We start from the raw sequence: 22,358 nt of genomic DNA, 5'->3' as shown, positions 1-22,358 counted from the left end.
CCGAAGGAAGCGGTTCAGTTTGCCATTTTTTATATGAAATAGGCAAAGCCTACAAACTAACGAAACCCTTTAGAATTACCCTTTAGAATCCTTTAGAATTACCCTTTAGAACCCTTAGAATTACCTTTTGGAAAATGATCAGTTTAGCAGATAACCTACGAGCTGACATCCCAGCATCACATCTGTCTTTGTTGGATTCTGTGGAATCTAAAGCTCTCAAAATTATTGGAATCTCCCGCAATGAGGCCGAAGCATCAGGTCTGTTGCTCTCACATCTCAAGCAGGTCATTGGTCTCTGTCTTCTACTGTCGATCGTCCAACATTGCGCTCTCCATGCTCACAGACCTCTGGCCATCCCAAAAACTCCAGGATGCACATGTTCTTTTAGTAACCCCTTCCTGGTTAAACCTCCAAAATCCAGGCTGACTGCACACCTCAACTCCTTTATTCCTCACTTATCCCGTCTATGGAACCACATTCCAGAGGCTTTTCTGCCTCACTATTCCCCACAACTTCAACCAATCAGTGCACTGCCAGCTCTTGTCATCCCCAATTCCAACCCATGATTTTTATTACCCCCATTAACCGGTCCTAACCCAATCATATTCCTTGCTAGTTTAAGTGTACCCTTCCCTCTTCCCTATTCTCTTTTCCTGGTCGTTCATTCCCTTGATGATTGTCCAACTGTTAGTTCTACCTTGCTCTACAAAGAATAAAAACCGAAATTTTTCCGCTTCAGCCCATAATCCATATTTACTAGTTTACGCCATAGCCTATACCAACCAGGTGAACCTATAACCATATACCATAGTTTACTACCAGCTTAGACAAGAATGTATATCCAGCAGTACAACTCACAAGCTATCTATTCCAGTGTAGCCCACAACCTAGGTATACACCAGGTTAACCTATAATCTAGAAACAGCAGTATTATCCATAAAAACCAACCAACTTCCCGATATCAAAAAAAGGACAAATTCTCATTGGCCATTATATTTCATAGAGATATTTACACTTCTCCAACTTGCGTTACAAAAATTAAGGTCATCTTAGTACATTACATGCAACGCAACCTTCTCCACCAGAGGGCATTTTGCTTTTACATCACAAGCAAAATTTCCACCAGAGGGCACCTCACTCAGATATGAAATGCTCCAGTCTCCAGATAAGGGCACCTATCTCTTACATTCCATTGGTACGTACTTAATAGACGGAATTAAATTGATATGTGTGGGAAAATTACATGCCCAGGCCAGGAATCGAACCCAGGTCCTCTGGAAAACGTAGCCAGTGCTCTGCCATCTGAGCTATCTGGGCGACCCTGACTGAGCATGCCTCTTGTGTTGAGGCCGTTGATGCTCCTATGGTTGGCAGCGAGTGCCCCGGAAGCATTGATTTGAACAGAACAGATTTCACGCTGATAACAGCAGATATAGCAGAACCGAGTCGGTATAAAAGGGCCCGTTAGCATTCATACGTCATTTCAAAAGTCACATATTTCATTCAACTTTGGTATTGTAGTTGTAATTCCCGATTCCTTGTATATACTGTATATGTAAGTGAGGGTGATGCACTTTAAATACACGGATGACAATCCATGGATTTCTAAAACCATTGGCTCAAATTCCAATTATTTTGCTTCCATGTCAAGCAAATTTTAAACAGAAATGAATCAGTTCAAGATACTTTGCAATCAGCTTGGAGGTGTGCGGAGAGCATCAAAGCATGGTTTTGAGTGTAGAGTAGAGTGCGCAAGTCATGGCAAGAGTAAAATAAACTCACTCAAAGTTGACCATCTCTCCCCAGGTATTGTTGTAGTAAATCTGCATTGCAAATGCAACCATGCATTTAAACAGGTATTTTTCATTCTCATCCCAGGTGTACTTGGGGGGCGGGGAGGGGAAGGAGGTGGTGGCGGGAAACGCAGTCAGTTGAGAGACACAGGAAAACAATTATTATACCATGGCGCTACACAAGAGAGGAGTGTTACATTTAACATTACCAGCAGATACCTGTATAAATTCTGCGTAACCTAAAATGTGATTCCAACAATATTATGTAAAGAACAATTAAATAAATATCATGAGAATTTTATATTGTCAAGCTGTGTGCTCCTGAAAGATGATGCTTGATTAAATCAATCCCTCTCCCCCACACCAAGTCCTCAAATCCTCCCAATCCCAAACACCAAGTCTTCAAATCCTCCCAATCCCAAACACCAAGTCCTCAAATCCTCCCAATCCCAAACACCAAGTCTTCAAATCCTCCCAATGCCAAACACCAAGTCCTCAAATCCTCCCAATCCCAAACACCAAGTCCTCAACTCTCTCCAACCCCCAACCCCAAGTCCTCAGTTCACCAACAACCCCAAATCTTCATCTTTCTCCACTTCAACCCCAATTCTTCAGCACCCCACCCAACCCCTCCACCCCAAGCCCTCAACTTGCCGCCCCAACCTCAACACTTCAACTCTCTCCCCCCATCCTCAAGTCCTCAACTCCCTTCCCACCCCAAGTCCTCAAACAGCCCTCCCAACACCAAGTCCTCAACCCCCTCCCCCCCTTTTCCCAACACCAATTCCTCAACCCCCTTCCCCCTTTTCCCAACTCCAGGTCCTCAACCCCTCTCGCAACTCCAAGTACTCAACCTCCCCACCCCCAACTCTGTCCTCTCCTCCCCCTTATTCTTCAAGTCCTAAACTCCTCCCACAAACTCCAAGTCCGCAACCCTCCACCCAACCCCAAGTCATCAACCTCCCATCTCCTAACTCTCTGTCCTCCCCTCCCCCTTTTTTCATGTTAACGTTCATGTTCGGTAAGAACAAGGTTAAAATTAAATAATCACCGAATGTTAAATTCACAATCTCTTCCCCTTTCTTAAATAACGTTCCTGTTCCCACTCATTCAGAAGGATGTTGAAATGAACGAACGTTTAATTCACAATCTCGTGAGATTCCGTCATCTCTCGATTCTTCAGTGAAAATAGCGGATAAATAAGCTAAATAGTCATTGGTATCTGTGAGATATTAACTCCTAGCATGTACGTATCCGTCCTTTATCACCTGCAGTTTTGAGTGGGGGCCCGACACTCCCATAGCACAATCCATAGAAAGTTTCCCATGAATATGGGTGTCCAGAGATGGCATGGTGGTACGTAATAAGTCTATATCAGTTTTGGTGACATTATGCAGAACACGTAATAAAACAAACTACATGGTATTCATAGAATACTTAGCCCATGCAGTCGACTTAGTGTGAGCCAACTTTTCTGTTTTTAAGGGTTTTTTTCTTTGATTCAATATGGCTGCCAGACCACGTGACCGATGATGTCATAAATTGACATTCTCCAATATAATTGTTGTACACATCACAGTCAAGCAATTTCAAACTGATCGGACTAAGCGTTGTACTTGTCGAATTATGACGTCATAATGAAGGCACCAATGACGTCATCTTTAACATTTATTCCCATGCAGAGTTCTTTATAATGAGCCAAGTTTCCATTTTTTTCCATGGAGTGGTTTCGGGCATTTAGTTTCGATGTTTTTTTTTCCAATATGGCGCCCGTAACGTGACCTATGACGTCATTAATATCACTAAAAAATTCTACATAAGTAGTCATCGTACGATGGCGAAAATTTTGTGCAGACACGATCACTTAACCCTGCTTTTCGCTTCGCGAGCGCAGGGTAATTACATGTCACTAATTGCCTTGAAATTTGAAGAGCATTTGCACATCAGGTCTGCATTTGCACAACCAATTATATTTGAGGTCAACATGGCCAAAAGGTCAAAAGGGCCAAATTTCGAAAATTGTCAATTTTCATCTGATTGACTTGAAATTTGAAGAGGATTTGCATATCAGGCTCCTGAATTAAATCACGAATTATTTTTGAGGTCAACATGGCCAAAAGGTCAACACAGGCCAAAGGTTAACAACTTATTTTAAGGATTTCGCAAGTATCGTGCTATGCACAACATATTTCCGTTTTTTTTGTCTGTGTGTTTGTTTGTGAACAGGATATCTCAAAAAGTTGTGAATGGATTCGGATGAAAGTTGCTGGACAGGTTGGGTGTGTGACAAGGAAGAATCAATTCCATTTTTGTGAAGATCCGGATTTGGATCCAGCTAGTAGAATCTTTTATGTGATTCTTCCTTGTAGAGGTCGTCAAGTTGTAGAGGTCGTCACAATTGAGAAGCCTACTGCTTTTGAGGTCAAAGGTCATATGTCATCTGGAAGTCAAATTTCTAAAATCGCCATTTTGAATCCGATTGATTTGAAAATTGAACAGCATTTGTATATTGAGTCACTAAATTGTAAAGCCAACTATATTTGAGGTGAAAAGGTCAGAGGTCAACTCAAGGTCAACCTTACAAAATCATCATTTTTCATCTGAAAAATCTTCACTTTTCTTCCTGTTGACTGGAGCTTTGATCAAGATTGTCAATTTTAATCTTGATGAAATGGACAATTTGCTGTATCAATGGAATTTTTTGTCCCACGTTGCACCGCGGAGCGAAAGGGGGACTATGGTTTTCCCCTCCGTCCGTGCATGCGTGCGTGCGGACGTGTGTGCGTGCGTGCGTAAGCAAAGGACCGAATTCTAATTTGGTGTGTGGGTGCAACTGGGCATATGGAAGAACCCCATTGGAAATTAGGTCGCCACGTCAAAATCCAAGATGGCCGCCGCCATGTATGTCTGACGCCATGTATGTCTGAACCTTGTGAGCAGAATATCTTGAAAAATAAGCGAAGTACCAACTTCTAATCTGGTGTGTGGGTGTATCTCGGCATAAGGAAGAACGCTATTGAAAATTGGGTCGCCACATCAAAATCCAAGAAGGCCGCCACCATATATATGTCTGAACCTTGTGAGCGAAATATGTTGAAAACTAGAATCCGGGCACTCGGTAGAGCGCATACCTTCGCCGCAGCTACTGTTCTGTACTTGGCATGGGAGTGTATGCGATGTGAAACTTTATGTGAAATGCGATCGATTTTTAAAAATCAGAATTTGAGCAAATCTGTTTCATTCGTCTGTTAATATGCCTCCCCGATTGACAAATCTGCAATTTGAATTTCATTTGAGGTTGAAATGATTGCGGGAGATCGCGTTATAGTGATGACGTCTTGGATGGACATCCTCTTCTTCAGTCGCTCATAACTTTGAGTGAAATACGATCGAGTTAAAAATAGTCAGAATTTGAGCAAATCTGTTTCATTCGTTTGTTAATATGCCTCATCTCTTGACAAATCTGCAATTATAATTTTTTTTGAGGTTGAAATGATCGCGGGAGATCGCGTTATAGTGATGACGTCCTGGATGGACATCTTCTTCTACAGTCGCTCATAACTTTGAGTGAAATACGATCGAGTTAAAAATAGTCAGAATTTGAGCAAATCTGTTTCCCAAAATCTAATCAAATGTGTCACGTATAATAACCAATCATCCCACCAAATTTCATGCAATTCGGTTGAATACTTTTTGAGTTATGCGATTAACATACACACACACAGACATACAAATAAATACACAGCGATCAAAACATAACCTTCCGCTTTTGCGAAGGTAAATAAACGAACTACTAATTTCTAATCTGGTGTGTGGGTGTATCTACGCATAAGGGAGAACGCTATTGAAAATTGGGTCGCCACGTCAAAATTCAAGATGGCCGCCGCCATGTATGCCTGAACCTTGTAAGCGGAATATCTTGAAAAATAAGCGAAGTACCAACTTCTAATCTGGTGTGTGGGTGTATCTACGCATAAGGGAGAACGCTATTGAAAATTGGGTCGCCACATCAAAATCCAAGATGGCCGCCTTGCATCTTCCACTTTGTCAACTCACATCACTTCAACGATGGGGGACCTAGGCGTAACGCTTGTTTTATTGGGGGTGGCGGCGGATTTTGCAAGTATCGTGCTCTGCATGACGTCTTCTTAGTTTGTCTGTTTGTAAACAAGATATCTCAAAAAGCTGTGGACAGATTCGTACGAAATTTGGTGGAGAGGTGGGTATGTGACAAGGAAGAATTGGTTCAATTTTTGTGAAGATCTGGATTTGGATCGAGCTAGTAGGATCTTTTATGTGATTCTTCACCATTAAGTTATGGGGCTAAAACCAATTCATAGCAAGATATCTCAAAAAGTTATGGACGGATTTGGACGAAACTTGGTGGATATGTTGGGTTTTTGACAAGGACGATTCGATTCGATTTTGGTGAAGATCTCAATATGGATTCGGATATGAGATTCTTCACCATTGAGAGATCAGGCGAAAAGCGATATATAACATGATATTGTAGCGGCTACCGCTGGGTTTACACAATCGCCTTGCACCTACCAAGGACGCGGAGCGATCACCATGCTGGGCTCGTCCAGGACGCTCGGGCAGGCCCGCGCTCAACTTGCCAGGCCTCGGCCGGGACGCCCGCTCTCGACTTGCCAGGCCGCATCCGGGACGCCCGGGCATGCCCGCCCTCGACTTGCCAGGCCGCGGCCAGGACCCCCGGCCACGCCCCCTCTCGCCTTTCCCGGGCAAACGCTCCGGGATAATGTGTGTATATATATTGCTGCCCGATAAACGGGCTTTTCAGAGTACCCGAGTTGTTTTGTGACAATAAAGAAACTCGGACGAATTCCAGCTTTTGGTCGCGTCCATTCTTCCGATTGACGTGGGAGCACAGCTCCTACATTGGTGACCGACCGACATGGACACGGCAGTTGCCCTTAAACTGCCTACCTTCTGGGAGGCTCACGCGGCGGTTTGGTTCGCCCAGGCGACTCCCTGTTTGCCCTGCGAGGCATCACGGCCGACGACACCCGCTTCCACCATGTGGTAGCAGCGCTCCGTTCAGCCACCGCGGCCCGCGCCCTGAGCCTCCTCGAGAGCCCACCAGCCGCTGACAAATACGGCGTGATTAAAAAGCTCCTCCTCGACGCTTTCGCCCTCCCATCGGCGGAACGCGCACGGCGCCTGCTCGACCTGCCCGAGCTCGGCGACACGCGCCCGTCCGAGCGAATGGACGACATGCTTTCGCTGCTCGGCGAGCACTCTCCGGCATTCCTGTTCCAGGAGCTGTTCCTCCGTCAGCTGTCTAGCCCGGTACGCTTCGCCCTGGCAAGCACGACGATCACGGATCCCCACGCCCTCGCCAGGGAAGCCGACAAGATCATGGCGGCAGGCCAACGCATTGCAGCAGCGACCTGGGGCCCACCGCCATCCGACGCAACGCCCATGGCGCCCGAGCACCCGGCACGGTCGACGACCGAACTGCCGACGCAATTGGCGGCCGCTACGCCGAGCCGACCACCTCCAGCACGACGACCGGGGCCTCCACCTGACCAAGCATGGTGTTACTATCATGCCAGGTTCGGACAGAATGCCCAGACATGCCGACCCCCGTGCACCTTCGGCAGGCCGGGAAACGGCCGGGCCGGCGTTCATTACCAGCCATGAGCGCCGGCCACATGGGCAAGTTACTTTTCATCACGGACAAAGCGTCCGGATGGCGCTTCCTGTGCGACACCGGCGCCCAACTGAGCGTCATACCCGCCTCTGATCAGGACAGGCAGTCCGCGGTCTGTGGCCCCTCCTTGGTTGCGGCCAACGGATCGGCCATCCGCACCTTCGGCCCGCGCAACGTCACCCTCTGCTTCGGCGGCCAACGCTTTACTTGGACGTTTGTAACCGCAAACGTGCCCATGGCTCTGCTAGGCGCCGACTTCCTCTGTGCACATGGACTGCTGGTGGACGTCCAACGGCGTCGCCTCATCAACGCAGAGACCTTCAGCTCCCTGGTATGCACATTGAGCAGCTCCGCTCCGACCGAGCTGGCATGCGCCCTCCCGGCGGCGAACGAGTTTGCTCGCCTGCTCACGGAGTTCCCGGCCCTCACGCGGCCGACATTTTCGGCCGTCGCAGTACGACATGGGATCGAGCACCACATACCAACCACGGGCCCGCCGGTCTATGCCAGAGCCCGCCGCCTCGACCCAGCCAAGCTCGCCATGGCCAAAGCCGAGTTCGACGCTTTGGAACACCTCGGCATCGTGCGGCGCTCCGATAGCGCGTGGGCTTCGCCACTACACATCGTCCCAAAGCCAGGGGGCGGCTGGCGCCCATGTGGCGACTACCGCCGCCTTAACGACGCTACCACCCCCGACAGGTATCCGATCCCGCACATCCAAGACTTCTCCGCCCGTCTGGCAGGACGGGTCATTTTTTCAAAAATCGATCTCATACCGGGATATCACCAGGTACCTGTCAGGGCGGCCGGCGTCCCTAAAACGGCCGTCATCACGCCGTTCGGCTTATTCGAATTCCTACGGATGACGTTTGGCCTCAAGAACGTGGCTCAGGCGTTCCAGCGCTTGATGGACAGCGTGCTGCGTGACCTGCCGTTCCTCTTCGTTTACCTGGACGACATCCTCATCGCCAGCACGTCCCAGGCCGAGCACCTCCTCCACCTCCGAACACTGTTCGGGCGCCTCAGCGAGCACGGCCTCATCGTCAACCCGGCCAAATGCCACTTCGGCACGACGGCCGTTGATTTTTTGGGCCACCACATCACCAAGAACGGGGCCGTGCCGCTGCCAACCAAGGTCGAGGCCTTCACCACGTTTCCGCGTCCCCGCTCCATAAAGGCCCTGCAGGAATTCCTGGGAATGGTGAATTTCTATCACCGCTTCGTGCTCCGTGCTGCTCAACTCATGCGGCCCCTCTACGAAGCCCTCCGGGGCAAGCCGGCCAAGCACGACATCGTCTGGTCCGCAGCAATGGACGCGGCCTTCCAAAGCTCAAAGCGGGCCCTCGCCGACGCAACACTGCTCGCTCACCCGGTGCTCAACGCTCCCATCGCCCTCACCACGGATGCCTCCGACTATGCGGTGGGCGCCGTACATGAGCAATGGGTGAATGGGGTTTGGCAGCCACTCGCTTTTTTCAGCCGGCAGCTCCGGCCGAATGAGCTCAAATACAGCACGTTTGACCGTGAGGCATGAGCTCCTCAGTCTACACCTGGCTGTTCGCCATTTCCGCCACCTCCTGGAGGGCCGACCCTTCACGGCGTTCGTCGACCACAAGCCGTTGGTTTACGCAATGGCCAAGGTCACGGAGCCGTGGTCGGCCCGCCAACAGCGCCACCTCTCCGCCGTGTCGGAGTTTACCACGGACATCCGGCACGTCGCCGGCAAAGACAACGCCGTGGCCGACTGTCTTTCTCGGGCCAGCGCAAACGCGGTCCACCTCGGCGTGGACTTCGCGCTTATGGCGGTGGACCAAACCACCGACACCACGGTGCAAGCCCTCCGGGCGGCGGACACGGGCCTCCGCCTGGCCGACATCCCCTTCGCGGACACTGTCCTGCTCTGCGACGTCTCCCAAGGCCAGCCTCGCCCCATCGTGCCCGTTACCTGGCAACGCTGCATCTTCGCCTCCCTCCACGGCCTTTCCCACCCGGGCCGGAAAGCTTCCCAGAAGCTGGTGTCGGCGCGATTCGTCTGGCACGGCCTTCGACGGGACATCCGCGATTGGACCAGCACCTGCACAGCCTGCCAACAGGCCAAGGTCCACCGACACACCCAGGCCCCGCTGGCACCTTTCACCGTGCCCGAACGACGTTTCGACCACGTCAACGTGGATCTGGTGGGCCCCCTCCCCCCATCACAGGGGTTCACACACCTGCTCACCATGGTGGACAGGACCACCAGGTGGCCGGAGGCCGTTCCCCTCGTCTCCACCACCACCGCCGACGTGGCGCAGGCTTTCATCGCCACCCGGGTCGCCCGCTTTGGCGCACCGGCGGACATCTCGTCAGACCGCGGACCGCAGTTCACCTCCGAGCTGTGGGGCATGGTCGCCCGCAACCTGGGGGTCAAGCTCCACCGTACTACGGCCTACCACCCCCAAGCCAACGGGTTGTGCGAGCGATTCCACCGCTCCATGAAGGCCGCGTTCATGGCCGGCCTTCAAGACGGCGGTTGGGCCGACCGGCTGCCGTGGGTCCTTTTGGGTCTCCGCACGGCCCCCAAGGAGGACCTCCGGGCATCCACCGCCGAGCTTGTCTACGGCCAGGAGCTACGCGTCCCGGGCGAATTCGTGCCCGACGCTACCAGTCCCTGGTCCGCAGCTCACCAGCGCTCGGACCTCCAGGAGGCCGCCCGACGGTTTGCCCCCGTGCCAACATCCCACCACGGTGACCCCCAGTCCTACGTCCCCCCAGCGCTTCGCACAGCGGAGTACGTTTTTGTGCGTCATGACGCACATCGGGGGCCACTCCGGCCGCCGTATGACGGGCCCTTCCGGGTCCTGCGACGGGACGACAAGTCGTTCGTCATCGACATCGGCGGCAGGTCGGACCGGATTGCGGTGGACCGCCTCAAGCCGGCGCACGTGGACATCGACCAACCGCCACGGTTGGCCCTTCCGCCGCGGCGAGGCCGCCCCCCGTCCACGGTGCCCCCCACTCGACCACCCACCACCACACCGGACCCCCCCCCCCCCCCACGTCCCGCCAGGGGTCGCTTCGGCCGGGTCATGAGGACCCCCCTCAAATTGACCCTGCCGGTGCAAGTCGATTCTGGGGGGACGTGTGTAGCGGCTACCGCTGGGTTTACACAATCGCCTTGCACCTACCAAGGACGCGGAGCGATCACCATGCTGGGCTCGTCCAGGACGCCCGGGCAGGCCCGCGCTCAACTTGCCAGGCCTCGGCCGGGACGCCCGGGCATGCCCGGGCACGCCCGGCCACGCCCGCTCTCGACTTGCCAGGCCGCGTCCGGGACGCCCGGGCATGCCCGCCCTCGACTTGCCAGGCCGCGGCCAGGACGCCCGGCCACGCCCCCTCTCGCCTTTCCCGGGCAAACGCTCCGGGATAATGTGTGTATATATATTGCTGCCCGATAAACGGGCTTTTCAGAGTACCCGAGTTGTTTTGTGACAATAAAGAAACTCGGACGAATTCCAGCTTTTGGTCGCGTCCATTCTTCCGATTGACGTGGGAGCACAGCTCCTACAATATTTTAAAAAGTTATTTTAAAAAGTTATATTACTTTTTTGGTATTGCCATAATTTTGTACTTACAGCGTCATCTCCAAGTGCTGCTTTAAGACTGATCCGCACTTTAACCATGTACAGGGAGGCTGTGGGACAGACACACGGAGTTTGCCTTCAAACATGGACCATCACGCTCATGAATAACCCACATGTAATCATGAAGTAATCATGTAAACCCCAACACATGTAATCAAGTGACACATGTAAACATGAAAACTCCGAACAATAACTCACATGTAATCATTGAGAGTCCTACAACATAAACAACTAAACACAACCAGGCATCACTTAACAACAACACGTAATCTCCCCTTGCCCCACCCCATATTTCCAGGGAATCTCCCCTGCTCTGCTCCCCATCCCCATCTCCATTTAATCGTCCTCACATATTCACAATAGCTCCATGTAATTTCCCTGGACCTCCCCTTCCATACCGACACCTCCACCTATCTCAATGTATGTAATCTCTCCTGCCTACTTCTATTCTTCTTCTTGCCACTTACAAAAACCTCCAGTTCAGCGGTACTTGGCCAAAATATTACAGCATTTTACGTCACTTGACCAACCAAATTTCTCTCTGTCTCTCTCTCTGTCTCTGTCTCTGTCTCTCTCTCTCTCTCTCTCTCCGTTAGGGAATATCGAGGTTCAGACAAAATGGCGGCTCCTCGGATAAATAGATTGTGTTCGTTTAAATGACCATTCCCATGTCTTTTTTTCCTCAAGACCTCACGGGGTAGGTGTTCTATGTACTCTCTAGTTTTGTTTTGTTTAGTTTCATCTTGTATTTGGAGGCCTCTAATGAGGTAGTGGGGGAGAGGCACTGTCCAATCGAAGTAGAATCTGATAAGTATGTGGACTCGCTCTCTTTCACTAACTCAGGAGGCTCAGGTGAAAAGACGCATCTACGTGGATGTTGAGTCCGTTTGACTGAAGGAAGCACCCGTTTCTGTTTGCCTGCCAGGGCATGTCGGAAAGCATTGGTCTGCGATCGATTGTGTCATTTCTGCGGGCACGGCCATAGACCAGTTGCAGCACATGGTCATGGCACCGATGCCATTTTGGGACAAACGTCAGCATCGATCCCACCACACGTTTTGCAACATCCATTGTCCGTTTCCTGTCATTGCTTTCGTTTTTACACTCAGTCATTGGCAAGGAGATTCCTTGGAGACCGCGATTAGATACGTGATGAGATGCTTCTTAATTTATGATGTGTAACTGACAGCTACCATATATGATTATTAAGGGGTTTATAAGAAGCACAAGTTGAAGGAAACGGAATCCATGGAATGCAATATGAACTAAACAATGGCGTATCTGACATCTGAGAACAAACTCTGTTTGTACCTTTTTCTGGTTTAAACCCTTTAAGGACGATTCCTACCTTTACCAATAAGTTTTGGTTTTGCAGCCACAGGGATAATGACAGGATTACTTAGAGGTAATGCACTTACCTTTGAGCTATCTATTCTGGTTTCCATTCCTGACCTGACTATAAATTGTCGGATCGGTGCCTCGCAGACAGGACATCTTTCCTCAGGATTGACGCTAAGCCCGGTGTCCCATGTCCTGTCTGTTGGTGGACATTAAACATCCTATTGTGATGAGGAGAGAGAAGGCAGTAACGCCAAGAATGAAAACCCTATGGTAGAAAGCAGGAGGAAATCCACAAATCGATGACTGGTGACTTCGCCAACAGGGACAAATTCCAAAGAAGGTAGAAGTACTTTGTGAAGATTAAGTGGGTTATTGGTGGCACCCTGAACGAAATACGAATTCCTGCAAAAATCAACTTCGGTCGAATGTCTGGGCCAGGCCAGCCGGTAAACTTCGGCCAAACACGTACCCCAACCGACTTCACAAGAAGGTGGCAATCACTGGGGTTATCAAAGTAGCACTGTGTAGCAGTCGGTATGAAATATGTTCATTCTTAGATGGAAATAATCCGAAAACATTTTGAGCACCTCTTGTACTTGATCGGAGCAACCTCTCTCAATGTCTACCTCAACCCAGATCAGTTATTCATCGTCCACCTCTCATTTCCAATCTTTCTACAATCATAAGCACTGTCGCCCCTCAATACACTGCACCGTCACTCATATTACTCTCTTTCTCTGAACGCATTACTCAGCTGTTCCAATGTCCATATGTTCATATGTTCATACGTACTGGGAGTCCAGCTTTGGTCCCATCCTGGCGTTTGTCGATTCTTTAAATTGTCATCACTCAGCCAGGTCATCAGAGGCTGAAAGTACTCCAGGAGAGGTCCAGCATCCATTGCAACGGTGTTGTTCATGCGCTCCAATACCTGCGTCCAAGGCTCGGAACTGCCAAGTTGCAGCATTTTTCTATTAAAAAAAAGAAAGAAAGAGAAGCACAGTTACCAAGGAATTCTGTGGAAAAAAAAAAGTTGGCTATCTCAGCACTCTCAAAAGCAGTTCTATATATATATATATATGGGATAGGCAGGGCAAAAAAGATTCAATGGATTACTTCAACATCCTGTGATACAAGAAAGATACCTTAGAATCGGGTTGGAAAAGTGAAAGATATTCCGAAACGCTTGATGGCCTTGCTATGTTCCCAACAAAACAACCATCTAAATTTTTGTACATTGGCAAGAAGCATCAGCAATCAAGTTTTGTAACTTTGCAGGGTCTGGAAGTCGTGGAATTTGCCCGGACAACTCAGGGGAGGAATGAACCCATCCACAGTCGAGAGGAAAATTTTAACTTTGTTTTGACTCCTCACTGTTGTAAGTACAAACAGTTTGGTAGTGTGGTAGGCACCAACTGTTGTGTCCATTTGGTTGTGACTGACAATTTGCTTTGAATCACCACAGCACTAAGGAGGTCTCCATTTCATAAACCTCAGGTAGGAGGCTGGATGACTCAACTCAGAAGGGGAGCTCTGTTCTACACTGAGGATAGGCCAACAGCCAGAAGTGGGTCAGTGGATGGGTTCTCTCCTCTCCTAAGTTGGGCTGGGGAAGCTTTAACCCCCATGCTCTTCCAGCCAAAGAAAGCTGCATAAAGCAACCAGGAAAAGCTACACAAGGTAAGCCTTTTGCTGTTTCAAACCCAACATGGGTTCCGCTACAGCTGCAGATATTCACAAGTAGTACATACCAAAGATTTCTGGAGCAGAGCGAGATAAACCACTCGGCCGTAAACCCATATAAAAGAGTGAAGTACACACTGGGCGTGGAACGGCCACCATTTTAGTAAGCAACTTATCTGCGGCGCTCCATGACTCCTGCGTCACTGACGTAGCACTGAATGGTGAAGGGTTTTCTTTTTCCTTTTGGTGCAAAGGAGGGGAGGGAATATCAATTTAAGGGCAGGTTTTTCTAGCTAGTTTTCGTGTGTAAATTAATGGGATTAATTACATTATGAGTGAAATGTTTTATTTTGGCGACATGATGGTAGAATCTCTGGCGTTTTTTGTAACACGAAAGGAATTAAAAACAACAAAAAAAAAACAATGGGTTTAAACTGCAACATGCAAATTTCTGGAACAGTGTTGCCTTGTCTCCTTGGTGCTGTCTATTTGCTTTACTGTTTAATTTGAATTTTTCTAATAATTTGTTTTGACGGTGAGGGATCGGTAGGAAGTTAAAATATATGGCATCACTCCATATTCCCCTTTTGTTTGTATTCATATTCAGACTTGTGGTGTCCATAGATCTCTCCCAAACACACACACACACACACACACACACACACACACACACACACACACACACACACACACACACACACACACACACACACACTATAATGCCAAGGAATGTGCACAACACCAGCAAAACTTTCAGTCTCTACAGTTCATTCACATAATCGAGATTACATCCACATCAATCTTCTCTCATTCCATAATCACACAATCTTGGCAGGCTTTTCTCTCTTCAGTCTTAAATTTCCAAAATACGACTATGCACATCACGACCACTCAGTTTAATTGTGTATCATTTTATTTACTACACTGACAACTTTTTCAGTGTGCATAGACCACCACCTATCTTCTTTAAAGCATCCATCAGACTTACTAAGAAAAAAATAACTTGCAAAATATCCACAATGTACATTCTTCAATTTCACGTAGCAACTTAGTTTCTGTTGATATAAACAAAATGATCAACCAACATTTTCAGTCAAGTGTAGGCCTATGTAAATTGACCTTACTTTCTTTCTTCCGTATAAATTCTGCTTCATCAAGATGAAGATTACCGCACTGCCCTGAACATGTGCACATGTTCCAACGTCTTTACGAGAACCACTTGCAACTGTCCATATTATTATGTTTATGGGGGATAGGCAATGAAATACCTTAGTCCAGGTAGGATTGTATTGGGTAGTGTGCTCCGAATGTTGCAACAAAGAGTCTCCATGTAACTAAGTAGGGAATCTGGTAGGCCGGATGTCGCGTAAGGTTGTATAATTGTTTCCAAGAGAGGGGTGGAGCTATGCTAATTAGGTAGTGTATAAGGAATAATTCCCTGTATGTAAATTGCCTTTGTGGTTTTTCCTTTGTTCCTTATGACATATGCAACACCAGCCATGCACTCCGCACATACACTAAATAAAGCTACTGGATGCGGATTTTCGAACACTACCACTGACGCCACCAGCCAAGTCATCACAAGGGCCATGAGGCCGCGCCCCGGGAAGTGATAATTGGTCGTGGCCATGGAGCAATGCGGTGGGACTCTTTGATTGGAGCGCGCACGAACGTCATGAGAGAACATTTGAGACCGAGGAGTAAAATGGACATGTCCCGGTATTTTCCCTCTCTTCGTTCATAGCAGGCATAGCATGCAGTTGCACGTCTCTCTTGGCTCTGGATTTTTATAGCGTGCAGTCGCACATCCCACTCTTGGCTTTGGGTTTTACTGCAGACGGTCGCCGCTCATGCACTTTACTCTGTTGGGTTTCGACGTTTGTGGCAGGCGGTCGCAGTTTGTGCACACCCTTGGCGGACGCATCCTTTTCTTTTCTCTTCATGGTGCTGGCTTCGTGATGGGTGTGCTTGGTGCCGTGTGCACCTGAGAGGAATATCGGGGCTTGGTGCAGCCGAGCAGGAAGGACGAGGGAGAGCTTGGCCTGTTCGCCTTGTGTCGGCTGCTGGCGGTGAACGTAACTGCGCCAAGGCCTGTTTTCCCGCGCACCGACTCGGGGACCTGTGCGGCGGCCGGCGGGGTTCGTGGACCACTCAAGGACACCAGCGGTGTGCAGGCAAATGCACCACACACATTTTTACCTTGGTTCTTTTTTCTCTCCCTGTGTCTGTTTAATGAGTCCGTATGGGGGCGGGGGGGGGGGGGGGAAATTAAGAAATTCCTTTTACCATACATTCTTGTTGCCTGCATTTCTTTTATTAAACTCTTTATTTGTTGCATTTCTTGCCCTGTCTTGTTTAATTCTGGTGGGTTCAAGGATGCCCAAGTGAAACCCGTCCAGATAAGCGCTCGCTGCCCTCCACTCCACCTTCGCATGTATAAATAACACCACCATAGTTGGAGTGAACGCCTCAGAGTGTAAAGCTCGATCGGTCACCCGTCACCCTGGGGATCTTAATCCCCCCCCAGTGAACACGACAATATATTGGTTCTTATTTGTGCAACACCTTTTGAACTTTTCTACACTTCCTCTTGACAGTGGCATGATGGACACGTACAAATGTTGCAACTATTCTGGATTTCCTTTGCTCACTGCAACTGTACAAACCCTTGTAGACATCCAGCTGATGCATGGCTTCATTGAGCAGGAGACACATATTGTTTCTCGTCATCTTAGATTCACTGAATTCAGTGCGAAACGCTTCCTCAATGTGAACAAAAAGTGAGGAACTCATCTGATGGGACTATCAGAGATCGAAAGTTAGGCTTGGATGTCATATGCCCTGTTGTGAATGAAGAGCAGGGCGGGATCATCCAATGAGCAGCACTTCTAAGAATAATCTTTCTGCAAACCAGACACGATGACAGCAATTCATGTCCACTGAGGACTCTGCGACACACATAACCAGAGAGAGATGTTATGATGGTGTGTTCTGCTGAGGAGGCCTGAGTTGAACATTAGGAATTGCAACATTTATTCAATGGTTCGCCTCGTGTTCGTAACCATTCTATCTGTGCTGAACAGGTGTGACAAACTGCACTGATCGACTCGTTCTTTTCTTCTTAATGAGACTCTGCAGCGTTAGAATGAATTTGTCCAAGCCTGGTGAGCAATTTGCTCCAGCAGCCGGTTTGATTAATTTAGCGACCATCACCATCCTCAACGCACATCGGAATTCCTTTGCAGACGGATTGTCTTTGCACCTTTTTCAAACATCTCACAATTTTCTCCAAAAATAAGTTGAAATTGACACAAGTATTTGGTCTTCACAATTCTTTGTTTCACTGTTAATATTACAGAACCTTTGTTTTTGATTCAGAACTTAATATATCCTTTTAAATCAGAAAATAAAAAGAAATGGCATTGACAAAATTATTGACACCCTAGACTTAATATTTCGTAGCACAGCCTTTGGAAAAAATAACTGCAGTCAAGCACTTCTTATAGCCATGACTGAGCTTCCTCCACCACTCTATTTGCAGTTTGGCCCACTCTTCTTGTGCAAACTGCTCCAGTTCTCCCAGATTTGAAGGTGCCTTCTCCCAACTGCTGTTTTCAGATCTCCCCACAGTTGTTAAATGGGATTTAGATCTCGACTCATTGCTAGCCACTTCAGAACAGTCCAGCATTTTGTCTTGAACCATCCCTGGGTGCTTTTTGAAGTGTGTTTGGGGTCATTATCCTGCTGCAAGACCCATGGCCTTCGACAGAGACCCAGCTTTCTGACACTGGGTTGAACATTTTGCTCCAAAATGCCTTGGTAATCTCCTGATTTCATGATGCCATGCACACATTCAATGCACCCAGTGCCAGAAGCAGCACAGCAACCCCAAAACATCACTGAACCTTCTCCATGTTTGTTTGACTGTAGGGAAGGTGTTCTTTTCTTTGAAGGCTTCATTTTGTTTTCTGTAAATATAGAGATGATGTGCTTTACCAAAAAGCTCCAATTTGGTCTCATCTGTCCACAGGCTTGTTCAGGTGTGTTTTGGCAAACTCCAGTTGGGCTTTTTCAGCAGTGGAGTCCTGGGTCTCCTACCATAGAAATCCCTTTGATTGAGTTGGCGACAGATGGTGTGAGTTGAAACTGTCGTACCTTGTGTCAGAAGGTCAGCTTGAATCTGTTTTGCAGTTGATCGAGGTGTTTTCTCCACCATAAGAACAATCCTTTGCTGCAATCTTCGATCAGGTTTCCTCTTGCAACCACATCCAGGGAGGTTGGCTACAGTGCCATGGGCCTGAAACTTCTGGATAACATTGCATACAGTGGACACAGGAACATCAAGGTCTCTGGAGATGGACTTGTAGCCTTGAGTTTGCATCCTTGTACGTTGCCCACTTGTAGCCTTATCCATGCTTGGCTACAATCTTGTGTCTGACCTCCTCAGACAATTCTCTGGTTTTCTTTCTTTTCTCCATGCTCATTGCGGTACACACAGTGACACAAAACAGCAGAATGACTCATTTTCTCTATTCAAACTGGTAGAATGAGTGATTTTTATATTGCAGGCACCTGCAACTCACCACAGGTGAGTTCAATTCCAAAGTAAAGGAGAATCACCTGCTTGAAATCTAATTATTTCTAACAACTTCTAAAAGGTGCCAATAATATTGTCTGGGCCATTTTAGGATTTCTGTGTGGACTATGCTAAGATTTAATAATTTTTTCAGCTTTTTTGTTTTGTTTCGCTGCAAACCAAAGAAACACATAAACTACATGACAAAAAGTATGTGGACACCCGAACATCACACGTCATTCCAAAATCATGGGCATAAATATGGAGTTGGTCCCCCCTTTGCTGCTATAACAGCCTCCACTCTTCAGGAAAAGCTTTCCACTAGATGTTGGAACATTACTGTGGGGATTTGCTTCCATTCAGCCACAAGAGCATTAGTGAGGTCGGGAACTGATGCTGGGCGATTAGGCCTGGCTCGCAGTCGGCGTTCCAATTCATCTCAAAGGTGTTTGATGGGGTTGAGGTCAGGGCTCTGTGCAGGCCAGTCAAGTTCTTTCACACCGATCTCAACAAACCATTTCTGTATGGACTTCGCTTTGTGCACGAAGGCATTGTCATGCTGAAACAGGAAAGGGCCTTCCCCAAACTATTGCCACAAAGTTGGAAGCACACAATCGTCTAGAATGTCATTGTATGCTGTAGCGTTAAGATTTCCCTTCACTGGAACTAAGGGGCCTAGCCCAAACCATGAAAACAGCACCAGACCATTATTCCTCCTCCACCAAACTTTACAGTTGGCACTATGCATTTGGGCAGGTAGCGTTCTCCTGGCATCCTCCAAACCCAGATTCGTTCGTCGGACTGCCAGATGGTGAAGCGTGATTCATCACTCCAGAGAACACGTTTCCACTGCTCCAGAGTCCAATGGCAGCGAGCTTTACACCACTCCAGTCAGCACTTGGCAGTGCGCATGGTGATCATAGGCCTGTTTGCGGCTGAGTGGCCATGGAAACCCATTTCATGAAGCTCTCGACGAACAGTTGTTGTTCTGACGTAGCTTCCAGAGGCAGTTTTGAACTTGGTAGTGAGTGTTGCAACCGAGGACAGACGATTTTTACATGCTCTGTGTTCAGCACTCGGCGGTCCCGTTCTGTGAGCTTGTGTGGCCTACCACTTCACAGCTGAGCTGTTGTTGCTCCTAGACGTTTCCACTTCACAATAACAGCACTTACAGTTGACCGGGGCAGCTCTTGCAGGGCAGAAATTTGACGAACTGACTTGTTGGAAATGTGGCATCCTATGACGGTGCCACGTTGAAAGTCACCGAGCTCTTCAGTATGGCCCATTCCACTGCCAATGTTTGTCTATTGTTACGGATTCGTCACTTCCGCTGTTGTGGTTTTCCTCCACTTGAAAGATTTCTGATTCTATGTACTATTATTGTCTTCCAAAGGTTTATTGTTTATGAACAGTTATTAAAAGTTAAAAAGGTTAACTTAAAATGATACAGGAACCCAAACCAGAAGACAAGGAGGTGAAGACAAGGAATCCCTACTGGCCCACCTTAGCTGACCGTATCGAGGTTGAAGGGCCGAAACGGGATGATGCTGAGGACCTCGACTGAGGACCCGGTCAGTGAGGCACACTTGTGACCAGGTGTGTTTTGAAATTATATATATATATACTGTATATATGTGTGTGTGTGTGTGTGTGTGTGTGTGTGTTTGTGTGAAAATTGCTGTTGTTGGCTGCTATATCCACACGTGGATGGGTTTCAGGTGATGGAACAGAAGCCTATCAGGTATCAAGGTATCCACTTCGTCGTGTGTGTTTGTGTGTGTGTATTTTTGTGTTTGTGTGCTTTTGGTTGTTATCTCCATATGCAGGTTTCGGAAAGTGGAACGGAGCCCTCTTAGGTCTCAAATTATCCGTGTTTGTGTGTGTGTGGGTGTGTTAACATACTGTATATATATTTACATTTATTAAAAAGAAAAAAAAGAAAAAAAACAACTACATATATATATATATCTGAGATTTGTCCACTACAGGCATTGCAAAATAACGCAATTTTAAGCTCACAAATCGTCAAATTTAGCGCTGATGGAACAGCAAGCAGACTGAGGTTGGCTGACATGTTTTATTTATAGCATTGTGGAGACCCGACAATTGTGATGGGTCTATCAGAATGAGGTCACTCGATTCCATTTTTACACACATTGGTAATGGGATGTGTGCGGGTTATTGGGATAGACATCAGTTCTCTACTTGGCAAATTACAAACCTTAGTTTTTCTCCTGCTGCAGGTGAATTCATGATCGAACATTTAAACAGCGGTCCAGTGTCTCCTGCCTCCTTACACAGAGCCTTGTGGAACTGGAACTGCAGGATGGTGCTGGTGAAGTATCTAGGTAAAGGACATGAAGAAATGGGATTTTGAGGGATGGCTTCAAATTAATAGGAGAATATTTCTCATAACACTGTCCAAATCTCCTATGCATTTCTCATGAGAATCTCATGAGAAATGCACATGATATTTTTGTTTTCATTTTTCCTAACGGTGTGTGTATGTTTGTGTGTATACATCCACACACACTGCTAGAAAATATTTTTTGCTCTTTTTTTTTTGTTTGATGCAATGACAAATAAAATACCAGTTTTATTCCTTTACTTTTCGAATCATGCAGATATTGCATTTCAGATACAAAAGAGTGCAACCTGGCTGAGTGTTACCTGATGAATGAGTAGTCATTGGCGACGTGGAATAATGCCGCTGGATCAAAATATTTCTCATTCCTGGGTACCGGCTCCACAACGCCCACAAGATCATGCCTGGCACAACAACATGGAGGCTGCAACATGATCCACCAAAATAAGGTGTAGAGTCCAATATCCAAGCTTGCTTTCACATCATTAACGATATGGAATACATGCATCGCATTAAATTGTATTTTAATTAAAACAAGCCAAGACATAAAACTTTATTCAATCAATAAAACTACGACTTTTGAAGCAAGTAAACCGAAGTCGGCCAATTGGCACATTAACTATTACTATACCATCGCTGATGATGCCAAGGGAACTTTCATTATACTTCATTTTCAAGTGAATCGTGAATATAACCGTGTGAATTTAAAAAGATGACATTAACAGGCCTCACCTATCTCGGCCAGAGCACGATGTGATTAGAGCAAGCTCACAGGTTTGAAGGGCTCCACAATATTCCTTTCTCCTCGTTTGTTATATACAAAGCTGTGATCATATGCAACATTCACAACATTATGAACATTATGGAGCAATAGCAAGTTGGCGGTGCCCAAACGGGATTCCAAATGGGGTAGGGAAGCAGGTAGAAAAAATAAAAATGGCGTCTTCAGTCATAGAGCCGGCAAGCTGGGAGCATCGACTCACATTTATTACCTCCGCCACCGAAGGCGGATGGAGGTTATGTTTTCACCCCTGTCTGTTTGTGAACAAGATATCTCAAAAGGTTGTGGACAGATGCGGACGAAACTTGGTGGACCGGTTGGGTGTCTGACAAGGACGATTCGATTCGATCTTGGTGAAAATCTGAATATGGATTCGGATGTGAGAGTTATTGAATTTTTGAAGTGATTCTTCACCATTGAATGATATGGCCAACCAGGCGAAGGTATGCTTTCTACTGAGTGCCGTTCTCGTTGCCATATCTGATGCCATTTAAATGCTCTAATGGCGAGGAGGTGCTC

General features: G+C 47.6%; 1 protein-coding gene across 2 annotated transcripts in view; it reads right to left on the bottom strand.

The window, feature by feature from the left end:
* Window positions 1-22,358, bottom strand: part of ACE2 (angiotensin converting enzyme 2) — an 86,850-nt gene that overhangs the window by 9,790 nt on the left and 54,702 nt on the right. For both annotated transcript variants that reach the window (XM_068113735.2, XM_068113734.2), the window contains 5 exons: window positions 21,364-21,462; window positions 20,915-21,037; window positions 13,227-13,405; window positions 11,085-11,143; window positions 1,783-1,883 (listed from right to left, as the gene is read on the bottom strand). In XM_068113735.2, the coding sequence (XP_067969836.2) occupies window positions 1,783-1,883; window positions 11,085-11,143; window positions 13,227-13,405; window positions 20,915-21,037; window positions 21,364-21,462 (561 nt within the window). The remainder of the gene's footprint in view (window positions 1-1,782; window positions 1,884-11,084; window positions 11,144-13,226; window positions 13,406-20,914; window positions 21,038-21,363; window positions 21,463-22,358) is intronic.

Source organism: Myxine glutinosa, chromosome 4, assembly GCF_964187855.1.
Source record: "Myxine glutinosa chromosome 4, kmMyxGlut1.1, whole genome shotgun sequence".
Taxonomy (NCBI): Eukaryota; Metazoa; Chordata; class Myxini; order Myxiniformes; family Myxinidae; genus Myxine; species Myxine glutinosa.
Note: the sequence above shows the minus strand (reverse complement) of the source record. Positions and strands in the feature narration are given on the sequence as shown.